General features: G+C 38.1%; 1 protein-coding gene across 1 annotated transcript; it reads right to left on the bottom strand.

The window, feature by feature from the left end:
* Positions 1-1,098: 1,098 nt before the first annotated feature.
* LOC121393966 (vomeronasal type-2 receptor 26-like) lies at positions 1,099-9,218 on the bottom strand. The gene is made up of 7 exons (XM_041563832.1): positions 8,980-9,218; positions 7,849-8,143; positions 6,622-6,796; positions 5,963-6,066; positions 4,499-4,726; positions 2,539-2,662; positions 1,099-2,003 (listed from the first exon to the last, which is right to left on the bottom strand). Exons 1-7 carry the CDS (start codon positions 9,216-9,218, stop codon positions 1,099-1,101), a joined length of 2,070 nt encoding a protein of 689 aa, XP_041419766.1.
* Positions 9,219-14,706: the final 5,488 nt, after the last annotated feature.

Here is a 14,706-nt window from a genome sequence, read left to right as displayed (position 1 = left end):
ATTGGGTGAAAGTGAAAGTTCACCCTTTGATAAATACGCCTATAAAAATCCCATAGAAATGAATGGAGAGTGGCGGAATTTCACTCTAGTGGCAGAACTTCACTATTAACTTCACTCTTTGATAAATATACCCCATAGCAGCTATTGCCCTCATTGCCTGGACAATTGGTGAATGTTTTTTTTTTAATTCTTCCTAATTTGGAGTATGATCGATGCTGGTGAGAGATGATTCTCATATCTTTAGTTCCTGACTTGTAATATATATATAGAGCATCTAAGTATTCATGGCCAGTATCATAAAGCTTCTTAGTCAGATTTGCATAGGCAAAAACTAATTATCTTCTCTTATGAAAGTCCACACATTGATTGAAGGTGGTCTATCTGCATGCAAATACTTGTATTAGAACAGGGGTCCCCAACCATTTTTACCCATGAGCCACATTTAAATGTAAAAAAAAGTTGGGGCGCAACACAAGCATGAAGAAAGTCCCAGTTGATGCCAAATAAGGAATGTGATTAGCCGATGACTATGTGGACTGGCAGCCTACAGGAGGCTCTAGTTGACAGGACACCTGGTTTTTTATACAAATAAAACTTGCCTAAAGGCCAAGAATAAAAAATTATCCCCCCCCATAAAGTTCAAGTTCAATGGTTTTTAAAGTAATCTGTTTATGGAAAAGAAATAACATGTGGACAAAAAGCATAGCAAATTGTTCTGATTGGCCCATTGTTGGTATGAAAAAAATGCACGTTTCACATGTGATAATGATACCCAAAAATACAGTATATACATAATAAGCATCAAGAACTCATTGAGTAAAGGAAATCCAGTAGTTAATTAATAAAAGATACACAGTATATATTTATTGAATGTCAACCAATATACAATATGCAGCAATAAGAACAAGCACAATGCAGTAGTACATGGCACTAACATTAGGACAGAAGGCCTTGTGCTTCTCTATTAATCTGATTCACATTCTGTAAAAACCAACATACTGAAAAGTTTTAAGGTAATGGACTGGTAAAACATATGTTCCAGTCTGTAGAGATATTTCACCCATTTTGCAGGGCTCTCACTAAACCATAGGCCTTATTTTAAATTTGTCTTTTTCTAACAAGATTATCTTTTGTGTTTAGATCAGGCCTTAGAAATATGATATAGCACTTGGGGATGAATATACAGCCCAATAATCCAGCACTGGATGATAAAATGGCAAAAATCTCAACAGCCACCATTCTACTCCCCTTACTGCTCAGGTATGCAGGGACAAATGTCACCCACACACTACAGAACACCAACATACTGAAAGTGATGTTTTTAGCCTCATTAAATCGGTCAGGGAAATCCTTGGCTAGAAATGCAGCAATGAAACTCAGTAGAGCCAAGGTTCCTATATATCCAATTATACAGAAGAAGAAAAAGTCAGACCCTTCATTACACTGTAGAATAATATAGTCTGGATCAGAAAGGGTATCAGCCTCTGGAAATGGAGGATTGGAGGCCAACCATACAACTGAAATGATCATTTCACCCAAAAAACATGCAATGACTAATATAATAGACAGTTGGGTTCCTACATACTTTGTCAGTTTGCTCCCAGGCTTTGTGGCATTGAAGGCAATAATAACTGTGAGAGTTTTAGCCAACACAGATGAAACAGAAATGGTAAATACAATCCCAAATGTTACTTGTCTGAGGAGACAACATATATGAGTTGGGCGTCCAATGAATAATAAAGTGCAGAGGAAACACAATGTGAGAGAGATGAGGAGGAGACAGCTGAGATTTTGGTTATTCATTTTTACCACAGGAGTCTCACGGTATTTAATAAAGACTCCCAGAATTACAGTACATGTAAGAGAGTAAAGTACAGAGATGGAGGATAAAGTAGCACCCATTATGCTTTCATAGGAAAGGTAATTTATATTCTTTGGGATACAGCCATTCTTCTCTGTATTAGACTTTTGGTATTCTGAGCATCTTATACATCTCTGTGCATCTATAAAGAGTAGGAACGTGTAAAAAAGGAAATTAGACAACTCTTTAGGACTTTGCATGGATATATAGAAGTATAGAGGTTCATGGATTCCAATACTTGCTGGCCATGGTGTAATAGAAAGGATTGCATGAGAATAGTGGGAACTTAGATTGCCACTGTACCAAAGAGGTGAAAGTTTGCCCCTGTCTGTGTCTTTGTATGAGATGTTTATGGGTATATCTAGTGCTGGGCCAAGGTCTAGGCAACCCGGCTAGCCAACCTTCCCTGAGAACTGGAGGTATGCAGGCTGAAGAGATATCCTCCACCATTCTGCCCAAGGCACTCTTGCCTAACCCTAACTCCAGCCCTGGGCATATTTATTAAAATGTTTCCATTCTTTAATATATATGCCTTGCTTGATTTGATGACATTATGTACAAATTGGAATGGCAAAGTCAGGGACTGTAACTACTTTAGTTTCACTGTGATAAACCTGTCCTGTTAAAATAAAACATAGCTAGTTCCAAGACACCCACATTTTTGCATTATTGCCTACCTGTTATGTTAGATATTTGCCCTTCTACACATGGAGCACATTTATAACAACAGGGTGGTGTCCCTTCTATTTTACATTTCCAGTTTCCTGGCTCACAGGGCTCATTACATTGAGATTGGGGCTTCTGTGGGGCAAAATACAAACATGATTTAGATTTCTCTTATTAAAGAGATGAGAACAGTTATTCTTAGTTTTGTAATCAGCACATAATGGGCCAAACATAAGTCTATGGGGCAGATTCACTAAGCTCGAGTGAAGGATTCGAATGAAAAATACTTCGAATTTCGAAGTATTTTTTTGGTACTTCGACCATCGAATTGGTTAAATTCGTTCGAATTCGAAGATCGATCGCAGGATTTGCGCAAAATCGTTCGACTTCGATATTCGAAGTCGAACGATTTTAGTTCCCAGTCGAATATCGAGGGTTAATTAACCCTCGATATTCGACTCTTGATGAATCGGCCCCTATGTGTTGTGACAGTGTTGGATGTAGGAACCTGATCAAGAACAGGAGACTGGAGGACTCACTTCTAGTACAAAGACATCTGGAAAAGCTAGTTTGCCTTCAGCCAATAATATCTGCATGTATTTGAAGGTTTCCAATAAACCCCATCACAGCTCATTATAGTGCACCTTTTAAAAGAACCTTTATTTTTCACATATCAGCCCATGCAACATTTTAAGAGTCAATCTTCTTGTTGTCAAGCATCCTTGCAAGGTTTCAAATCATTGAAGTAGTGTGGTAATATCAATTTAAGAAGAAACTATAAGGTCTAGGGGTAATATTACTGCTTTGGACCAGCTTTTGGCCTACCAAGCACACTGGTACAACCTTTTACCTCTGAGGTCCTAGGTTTGATCCCAACAAGGGCATTATGTACCAGGAACTTGTCAGGCTTATTTACCAACACTGGCCAAATTTGCACCTCAGCAGTTTAGTAACATTCATATTCAGATTTTTTCACCAATCACATTTTCTTAAACATTTGAGATTTATTAAGGGTAAAAACCACAAAAACTCTAATACAAAACTTCTCCAAGTCAAAGCAGTCAAGGTGGGAGCTGGGAGCTGCACTGATCCTATTGGACTTTTTTTTAACCAATTAGACTTTCAGGTAATGGAATTCAGGTAATGAAATTTTTTTCTGCTAGTAATAATTCGTATTTATTCCGCACTTTTCTCATCCATACTTTTTATATTCTGATCTTTTAGTAACTTTCATGGCATTTATGATTTTAGATCATGGTTTCAGAAAGCTCTATTATCACTAAAATGTAACCTATACTATATGGGCCTCTTAATAAACTTTAGCTTGTTTTGTAGTGATGGGTGAATTTGCGTCTTATTTTTGACGTCGGCATCCGTTTTTGACGCCGCTATGTGGCAGTTAGTTTGGGCGAGGGGCATTTTGAGTCTGGAAAGTTGGTTCTTGCCTTTTATATTTTATTTATGGTAACAGATTTTGCTAAGGACTCTCTGTCAGTGGGTCACAGGCTATTGGGCAAAATCCTTTTGATTATCTGTCTTAAACCCCGGTTTGGGAAATGATTGTGAATTGTGTGCTTTTTAGTGATGGGCGAATTTATTCGCCAGGCGCGAATTTGCGCGATTCTCGGCAGGTGAATAAATTAGAGAAACGCCCGCGAAAATTCGCGTCAAAAACGGGCGCCGGCGTCGAAAAAACGGGTGCCGGCGTCAAAAACGAGACGCCGGCGCCGTTTCGCAAATTTTTCGCCATTTCGCGCGAAATTTGCGAATTTTTCGGCGAAGCGAAACGGCGCAAATTCACCCATCACTAGTGCTTTTTGTATTAAAAGTTCTTAAATATTCTTAGAACTTACTGTTAAATTGAACAGAGTAGGTCTTCTACTGAATCTTCTAAACAGTAAGAAATTTTGCTGCTTTTTACCTCTGTATAGTAACAACCCCAGAGAGCAGAGTTGGTATTAAGAATGTCACCTGTGTAAAGTAAGGGCCCCAGAGATCAGCACTGGTATTGATGTACAACTGATTTCCAACAGGTTTTGATGTATCAAAGCTTCCAACCTTCACTGTTTGGACACCTCCTTCTTCAGAGAAGAAACATTTCACAATTTCATAATGGGTTGATGGGTCTCCTTTGATTGAAATACGGTTGTTGGCAACAGAGGTCATCTCAAAATCCCTGTTGTGTATCACAGCATTTAACTAAAAATAAAGACATTTGTTATGAAAGATAGGTTTTAAAAATAGGGGAATATTTTTAGCAAGTTACCACCAAGTTACCACCACTCATTGATCTAAAAGAAAATTTGAGTTCTGGAATGGGTCAGCCATATGAACCTTAAATATGATAAACTCCTCACAATGTTCTCCATAAGCAGTAGCATTTTGGAACATTTAAATATATCATAAAATATTTTATTAATGCTCACCCTCAAGTCCATGAAAGGAAGTCTCATGGAAGTCCTGTACTATTTTCTAGAAATTAGTTTTTTAGAAAAATTGTTGGGAAACCCATTTCTTTAGAATGATACAATAAAATCAGTGGGGGCTCATTAAAGCTTTACAATGTTTCTACCCTCATTTTGCCAATATCACACTCACAATGTTGATACACATTTTAGGTAGAGACACTACTAAGCCTGATACAGGTCTCAGTCTTCTATCAACAAAACAGCAGAGTTTCATGCAAGTGCTGGAGAGCCAATATCAACCTTTCTTTTGGCTACAGCAGTTCAACAACGAGTCAAAGGGGAGATTACTTTTTGTGTTAATCGAATATTAAAGTGGACAATTGTGTTGATATAAATTGTACCAATGCATCAAGAGTAGTGATGGGCGAATTTGCGCCGGAAAATTCGCGAAACGGCATCTTGTTTTTGACGCCGGCGAATTTTTGACGCCGGAGAATTTTTGCCGCAAATTTTCGCGGGTGTTTCGTGAATTTATTCGATAATCGCGCAAATTCGCGCCTGGCGAATAAATTCGCCCATCACTAATCAAGAGTTTATTTTTACAGGTATGGGATGCGTTATCCCAAATTATGTAAAGGCCATGACCCATAGACTCCATTTTATCCAAATAATCCAAATATTTAAAAATGATTTCCCTTTTCTCTTTAATAATAAAACAGTCGCTTGTACTTGATCCCAACTAAGATATAATTAATCCTTATTGGAAGCAAAACCAGCCTATTGGGTTTATTTAATGTTTACATGATTTTCTAGTAGACTTAAGGTATGAAGATCTGAATTATGTAAAGACCCGTTATCTGGAAAACCCCATGTCCCGAGCATTCTGGATTACAGGTCCCATACCTGTACTACATGTTAGAAAATGAAAGCAAACACCTTATTAGTTGTGGTGGATGCTATAATTTAGTGCATCAATAGCATTAAAGTCCTTCACCCTAAAGACCTTGCGCAGCTATAATTAGCTTACCTGCCATGGCTTGATATGAATCTGTAGTCCTGCTCTTTGGCCTGGGTGATTTGCCAGTTTCTGTTCAATATACAGTTTATGGAGAGCAAGTGCCATTGTATACACTGCAGTGTAAACTCCATAAGATATTCTGAAATTCATTGTATCGTTCAATGACAGAACAAGGCCATAAAAGAATTCACTCTCTGTGCAATTTGGAAGAGAGATGCCTGTCCTGCTTGGAATTATTTGGGTGGTGTCCGACATTTTACAATCAGACAGTCTCCCCGAGACATTTGGAAACAAAATTCTCCCTGGAAGTTCAGATGAATTTAAACCATGAACAAATTCCCTAAACCCAGGAATCTCTCCTTGTAGACTGGAAATAGACAACATACCATTAAATATTATTCTATTATGTGTAAATGGAGAATCTAAAACCCTTAATAAAGTTGAAGATACAATCCATAATTTCTCTGGGATTTCAAACATGGCAAAGAAGAATAGTATAAAATCAATGTACATTAAACTGACTAAAAGAACAATCACATTGGCAGTACTTTTGACTAATATTTCTATAAACTTTATGGGATTATAAAAAGGCATTGTCCTAATATTAATTTTAATGAAGAAGGCCAAACAGACACCATCCTTCTTCAATTCTCTCTCCACAATTTCACCTGCCCAAAGTCCAGTCTCATCATCAGATACAATGAGCCCAACCCATTTCCAGCCAAAGTGCGTAATCAGTTTCACAATTGTTTCAGTTTCAGACGATTCATCAGGGATAGTTCTGTAGAAAGAAGGAAACTGGACTCTGTCGTTAAACACTGGATTCCTGGAGCCATAACTGATCTACAGAAAAATCAGCAAATAGATATAAACTTTATACAAAAGCTACAGTTAATTAATGTTGAGATAAGCGAATGACATGCTAAGATAGCATGCAACTGGGCTAATTTTTTTTTTAATTAGTATTTATTTTACTCTCTTTGTTTTGAAGCTCTCCAGTTTGAAATGTAGACTGCTATCTGCTTACTGACCTCTATTAGACTGTGTTTTAAGGGCAATTCAGTTGTTCCCAAACTATGGGCCCCTACTCTGGTGTGGGCTTACCCTAAAGGCCAGTTGGGTTGGTATTTTGAGATACTGACTATTTGCTCTTATAGATAAACTTTAAAGCTTAGCTTGAAGGTCAGTTGGGTGAGGTTTGGCATGAAAACATCTCTGATATCCTACATATTCTTTGACTATTACATCTGCTAAGTGTGCACTGTATTGTCCTGTCCCTGCACTGTGCTGTCCTGTCTTGCAGGAATTGCATATTTTTGCACTTGTACTTTTTGTCTGTTGTCCAGTACATCAATGTTGTGTGTAGCACCATGGTCCTAGAGGAACGTTGTTTTGTTTCACTGTGTACTGTACAAACGTATATGGATGAAATGACAATAAACTCACTCTTGACTCTTGAATACTGTATTGCCGAATGACTGATACAACTGATGTCTTCCTATATCTGTTACCTTATTGGGAGCTAAGGGCTTTGACCAAAGGTCCTTAAGCTGAAATATCTGACAGTAATGTTTACTAAAATGTATACCAAAAAGAGTAATAGTAAAAGCAGGCACAAAATCAGCTGCATCTGGAATAGTTGCTTCTATCTGTAACGCATACACTGTAGTTCTTTCCAGATCCTAAGATGTAGAACAGTATGGCAGGGGGTTACAAATAACCTTTATGTTAAGGGGCTTACAAGTTTATTGAGATGATTTTCTCAGCTCCTGAACTTATGAGTAGTCAGTAGAACCCCCAACTTTTTATTTCCCCAAAGGACAAGTCATAATTGATACCCTGGTTTATAGAAACCACAAACAAAAATAATGGTGGTAATCCATTTGAGTACAAACCTGAGGGTACCTGTAAATCCCTGCAAGCAATGCCATAGAAAGAGAAGAAACAGAAGACACGTCTCCTATAAACCCAACAACCTTTCTATTTTTCCAGCAGCTGTAATTTGGGATTAGTTGTTGTGTCCCTGATAGAATACTAAATGTGCCTTCCAGTGCCTTCTCTGCATTGTCACAGGAATCAAAGATATGATAGCCCAACGTCACATTAGGCAAGATCTCCGGGTCCTTGTTGATCTCTCCAATCGTATAAATGAAAACTAGAAGGTAACGGTAGAGTCTGAATGATGATGCTCTGTGATACAAAAGCAAAAATCTGATGCCAGGAGGCTTTCAATTCATTTGCTAAATAAATGTTTAACATTATTGTTCATGTATAATACAAATAAGTAGCAAAAATCTTCTACAAGGAGGGCTTTGCTGCTTTGCTTTTCCATCGTATACCTATTAATTTGGAAGAAATTCCATTGGAGCTTACAGATATTCATAGATGATACAGGCAATGTCTCTACAGTCTATTATGGTTCTTTGCTTGGTTTCCAAAGCATGGACTGATGTGATTTAACTATTTATGTATTTATTTATTTATTTATTTATTTATTTATATACCAAACTGAACCATGGGTGCCTGTTACTGAACACTTGTGAGCATTTAATTCTGTTTCACCACATCAGTAGAAATGGCCAAATAGTCTTCAAGAATCTAAGGAGGTGTAGAGCTTTTGCTTTATATAGATTAAATTGCTTGTAAATTTTTCAAATGGACAGTTGTTTGAAGAGAAAAAAAGTACATTTCAATGAGAATAACAAATTGTTTCATATACCATATATGGATATTTTACACAGAATATGCTTTACTTATTTTATTGTGTAGGGAAATAAAACGGCAGCCCCTCACCATAAATATATAGGGTAAGCTATACCTTCACACTGTACTGTAACAATATGTCTGCTACAATGGTTGCTAATTGTAAGAAGTCTTGATTGGACAAAACAGAAAATGTGAATAGGATTATATTTAGGCGACATTTACATGACAAAGAAGGGGGAGGATAATGTGAAATTCAACATATAACTGACACAAGAATGAACATTTTTATTAAGGTACAGAAACATATAATTCATACTCACTTTACACATCTACAACGTATTTGCTTTTGTTTGAAAGTTTGAACTTTGTATTCAGCAAAGTCTTTTATGTAAAAAATTCCTCCAACTATCAAGTCCCCTTCCCTAAAATACTTGGTATCACTGCTACTGCTCAGCTGGCACGTCGATCTGGGACTGGGCATTTCAGCCGCTGCAGGAAGAACCTGGAACATCAGAACCACTAGGAAAACTGTGCGTCTTATAGAAAATAGAGTTGCCATTGACTCATGGAACAGAGCAAAGTAGAGATGGAGGTTTCTGAGCTGATGAGGGCAAAGATGGGACATAATAATAATACAACACAGATACAAAACTGCATTTATATATCATCAAGGAACTGCAATTAGTAAACACCTGCAAAGATATACACATATTTTTATACAAATGTTCCTTTGAGAAGCAATCATCTCTTCATCTTTTTTGGTTCTTCCCAGTATAGAGTAAAAGCATCAGCATATTTTTGTATTCTTTTCCTTGGGTCAATCTCCTGCACTCAGTTTTGTCTATACCTAAGAACATATTTTTCCATCCATTTAGACGCAGGACAAAGTATTAATTTACTTCAGGACCCAAATGGGCTTGTTTATTAAAATTTGAGTTTGTGTATAGTTAGAGTTAGTCTCATTTTTTGTTTTTTTAAACTGACTTTCTCTTAAACCATGAATGTCATGAAATGTATTAAAAAATCAGAACTGGAAAAGCATGAACGGGAAAAGTCGCAGAACAAAAACTGTGAATTTTTTCGAGTTAAAAAAAAATACAACTTTTTCATATCGTTGCACAAAAGTCAGCGCCAAATACCTTTAAAACCTCTTAAACCACAAAATCAAAGAAAGATCTTCCAGTTGTAAAAGGGACATCTGCCATTGACATCTACATATTTTCGACATGTTTTAGCTGGAGAATTTTCGTATTTGGAATTGTTAGCTTTTTTACAAAAGTCACACTTTTTTTTCTGCAAGTTTTTCAGATTTTTGGCATCAAAACTCTTAAAAAATCAACCCCTTAGAGTTTTATTCTACTTCAAATAAACTCTACATTTAATAAATATTCGAATGCTTACTTTATTGATTCAAAATATAAGTACAATAAATTTGACAGAAAAAATCATGAAAAAAATGGAATAGCTCAAATTTTTACTTTTCAATGTGTTGTAAAATTTCCATTGAAACAACACTAAATTAAATTTGCCATAGACAGGTCCCATTGACTTCTACATGAACTCAACAGCTACTAGATGGTGAAGTTTCACATTTGAGTTTTACAATTGTAACAAAGTTGCTTTGTAATGGAATGGGATAATCTTCATAGGAAGGGTCAATGGTTGTGAATGTGACTTGACATTAAACCAAGCAGGATTTACCTGGTGAGGCAGAGGCCTAATTATGCTCAAACCACGACCATTCATGCCTTAATCTGTGATAGGTGTGATTGGTAATTGATCAACATTAATGGTTGGGGAGATAAGTAGAGCAGTTACGGTGCTTGTTCAATAACTTCTAAGTACAGTTAATGGTCCCCAATTCAAGATTAAATCATTGGCCTAATGCAATAGAGCTAGAGGAAAACACCCAGGGCTACTTTGGGGTTCTGGGTATAACTGCAAAAAAATTATTGTGCTCTGAATTTCTGCTAACTGACCAGTTAGTGGAGGGTTTGCCTACTAAGATGTCTAATGGTTATTTGTTCTCTGGTTGGGGGGGGGTGGCAGATTATGGTATATTTCCTAAGGATACATTTTGTGAAGCAAATCCAATACAGTTTGATAGAGAGGTTAGCACTGAGGTTGAGAAGCTAAAGTAAAAGAATGAAAAAGGCATTGTAGCAAAGGATAAAATAAACCCCAAATTATTTTTTAAAAATATAAAAAATAAAATCAAGAGAAAGTGAGGCAATTGGTTTTTCCTTTTATACAGCTGAGAAACCTGTTACATTTGTTTCCTTTTTAATAGGTCTGATTCTTATAATTGATGCATTGATGGATGTTTGACTCCAGCAAAGGTCCAGTACCCGATGATGTTCACCACAGGGTACAAAAAGTGCTGAGCCCTGTGATTGCCAAACCATGTTATTTTATTTTTCTGGATTTTTTTCTGGATTTTTTAAATATCTGGCATGGTGCACATTACTACTACTACAATAATGCCATTATGCAAAAAGTGACCCTAAAAACGCTCGGCCACTTAATTGGACATTGTTGATTGGTAAACTTTTAAGGCAGTAATAAGAGATACAACCAGTGTCGTTAGTGGAGTTCCATAGGGTTGTGTCCTGTTATCTTTGTTTCTTAGCACTGTAAGTACTGTCTCCATTGTCACTGCTATAGAATTTTTCCAAACTTGTAGGATGCTGTCACTTTGCAGAGAGGTTTGAACAAATTAGGGAAGAGCAAATTGGCAAATGAGGTTCAGTGTTGATAAATGCAAGGTTATGCACTTGGGTAGAATTAACGTATCACTAGTAATACACTGACTAGAAGTGTGCTGAAGGCATCCTTAATTGAGAAGGTTTTGAGTATTTTTGTGGATAACAGACTGTGCAACTCATGGCAGTAACTTAGTATCTACTAAAGAAAATGAAATGCTCTTTTGAATAGAACTATAATAAAACTACACTTTGGTTTTGGGCACCAGAAGAATGAATGACATGGAAAGGGTAAAGAGATATGCAACTAAACTGATAAACAAAATGGAAGAATTATGCTGGGAGGAAGTACTGTTAAAGTTAGGGTTGTTGGAGGAAAGGAACACAATAGACAGAAAGCAGGAGATCCTTTTTCTCAATGATATGAGAAAAACAAAGAACAATTGTTCTTCTTGGTGGGATAATGATCGTACTGGGGGTCATTTGGAGGGGATGAACATGATGGACTATTATATAATGACTATTTTGTTAAATGTGTAACTGTAGTTGTAACTGTATTGCACTTGCAATAATTTACTGCCTAATCACTGTGTAACTCCAGGACAGTGATCCCCAACCAGTAGCTTGTGAGTAACATGTTGCTTTTCAACCCCTTGGATGTTGCCCCCAGTGGCTTCCAAGCAGGAGCTTCTTTTTGAATTCCTGGTTTAAAGGCAAGCTTTAGTTGCATAAAAAACTGTAAAAATGTAAAAACTGTAAAAAATGTATACTGCCAAACAGAGCCTTCTGTTGGCTGCAAGTCCACATAATACACAATCACAACCCTTATTTGAAAGCCCCGGAAACTTTTTGCATGCTTGTGTTGCTCTCCAACATTATTTTCTACTTGAGTGTGGCTCATGAGTAAAAAAGGTTGGGGACCCCTGCTCTAGGATATAACTTGTTACAGTTTAATACATCTCTAATCAGTGCTGGAATTGGGACGGGATGTGGTGGAATGGGCTTCTTCTTTTTCTCCATCCCCTCCGGCAGGAGGACATGGCTTAGCACACCAGAGCTTTTTTGAGATGATAAGAATGGGGCTAGCACACTAATTGGAGAAGAATTTCAGAGGGTCGGATAAGCTTGTCACTCACACGTAAGTGGAAGAGCCAAACAATGGAGAGTAAATCTTTTGTGTGTGTCAGAGGCTGAGGCTGTGTCAGTCACTCAGGGAAGGGACCTCATCTTTGTTTTGTCTTTCAAATACAGGTTCTCACATCCCATTAAGTTGGCTACAGATCCCGCGTCTGTGGGCTACAAGAACTATTAGTGGCATCTTCATTAGTGTCTGCCAGCAGCTGGGCTATTCTAAACTTACATATTTTCTCCCTTCTGATGAGTGGTTCAGTGCAGGCAGTTAACAGATTGATGGGGAAGCCATAACATTAGTAGCGTAACTAGAGGGGGGCGGGCCCTGGTTCATGACAAGCAGCCGGGCCCCACCTCCTCCATATGGCCCGCATTTGTCAGTGGCGCATGGGCTGCCGGGGGGCCCTGAGGGGGTGCGGGCCCTGGCCCGCTCACACCCCCTGCTCCCCCAGTAGTTCCGCCACTGTATACCATTTGCTGCAGAGGGGGAGAGATTTCACCTCATATCACTATATAATATGATGAAATCCCTGCATATAATATTAAGTGTGCGTAACTGACAGCTGCCCAAAGGCGGGAGGTTGGAGCATGGAGCACGGAAGTGATATATGTGCTTTGCCAAGGAGCACTAAATTATATGTACGGAGAGAGGATGGAGGGAGGTTTGAGGAAGGAGATGTGTGAAAACAGTACGGAGAGGTAAAGAAGGAGGACAGAGAACTGTAGTCGGAGGGAGGAGAAGGAAAAATACAATGAGTAATGTGGGAGAATGGAGTACAGAAGTAAAATACGCACTTTGCAGAGGAGCTGAGATCGCAACTTGATTTGTGACCAGGACAAAGATACGATGGGGGAGATGCCAGCATGATATACAATCAGGATGGAGGAGTGACTACAGCTTTTTACGATGTGTGAGTACAATTCTTAATAAGCTGCATTCATTTATACATGAAATTGCCATCCTGCTATGTGTTCTGGGGGTGGCCTCTAGGTAAGTAGGTGTGGCCTCTAGAAAAAAATGGTGGCGCTATGTAGCACTGCCCAAATCCCTCTGGGCGTGGCTTTTGCCTGTGGGCAGGTCACTCATACCATCCCTTCACCTTTTTGTTCCAAATTCAAGTACTGTCTCTAATCCATCATAACTACATGGTAACTTCATTACAAGAGTCCAGAGAATACAACCAATGATTCGAAAACATAGATAATTAAAGGTTGTGCCCATGCCCTGACAATTGCTGCCTCCTCTGTCACTGGTACAAGTTGCACTGGTTTCATAAGATTTACTAACTGGTGCAAATATTTCTGGTTCTGGTATGTGAAGGAAAATGTTGTGGCTTGCTGGGAAAAGAAGACTTGGACTGGACTTTCCCAAGAAACAGGGAGGTGCCAGTCTATGAATATATGATCAGCATATGACATTTATCTTGATGTGGGTCTGGTGACTTGATGCTTTTTGATAAAAAACTTGTAGCTAAAAACCCTTGTTTTTGAAAATGTATTGTGACATTGTTTCACAAAAACAGAGTTAAGGGTTAATCATTGCAGATGGTCTGCCTCGATGTTGATATCAGTTCTGACCTCTTTTTAAATGTTTAATGACCATTATATGTGTTTGCCCATGATAAGTATTGCAGGACTTTGACTGTTAAATAAACGTCTTCATTTTACTGCAACCGATGGGTCCTTGACGTTTGGGTCCATCTTTGTGTATGCCCGTGTAGAGAATAAATCATTGATGAACATCAGGCCAGGGAGCAAGAGCATTTATCATTCCTCCACCAGGTGAATTTGGCCTGAATAATCACACTTACATTAAACTTCACTTTGGTTTTACTTGGAACCTCCCATAGCCAACTCTTTATTCTAGGGATAATTATTTGATTACTGTTTAAAAATTGTGAATTGTGCATTCTCTGTATGATCCCGTAAGCAAACGATTGTGCTAAATGTATTTAAGTGTTAAAATGAAGGTGTAGAAAATCCACCAACCTCCCTTTCCAGTAATCCGTGTGTTATGCCTCCAGCATTGTGTTATTGTTTGTGTTAACCACCTAGTGATTTAACTTATGGTTAGGGATGGGCGCATTTTTTCGCCTTGTTTTGCCGTAGAAATGATGCCCATAGTCTTGTATGGCTTTGTGCGACAACATTTTTTGACACCCATAGACTTTTCACATTTCACCGGCGGCGAATTTTTTGGCGAAACGAAACGGG

This window comes from Xenopus laevis, chromosome 5L, assembly GCF_017654675.1.
Source record: "Xenopus laevis strain J_2021 chromosome 5L, Xenopus_laevis_v10.1, whole genome shotgun sequence".
NCBI classification, from domain to species: domain Eukaryota; kingdom Metazoa; phylum Chordata; class Amphibia; order Anura; family Pipidae; genus Xenopus; species Xenopus laevis.
The sequence above is the reverse complement of the archived record's forward strand: the minus strand, read 5'-3'. Positions and strand labels throughout refer to the sequence as shown.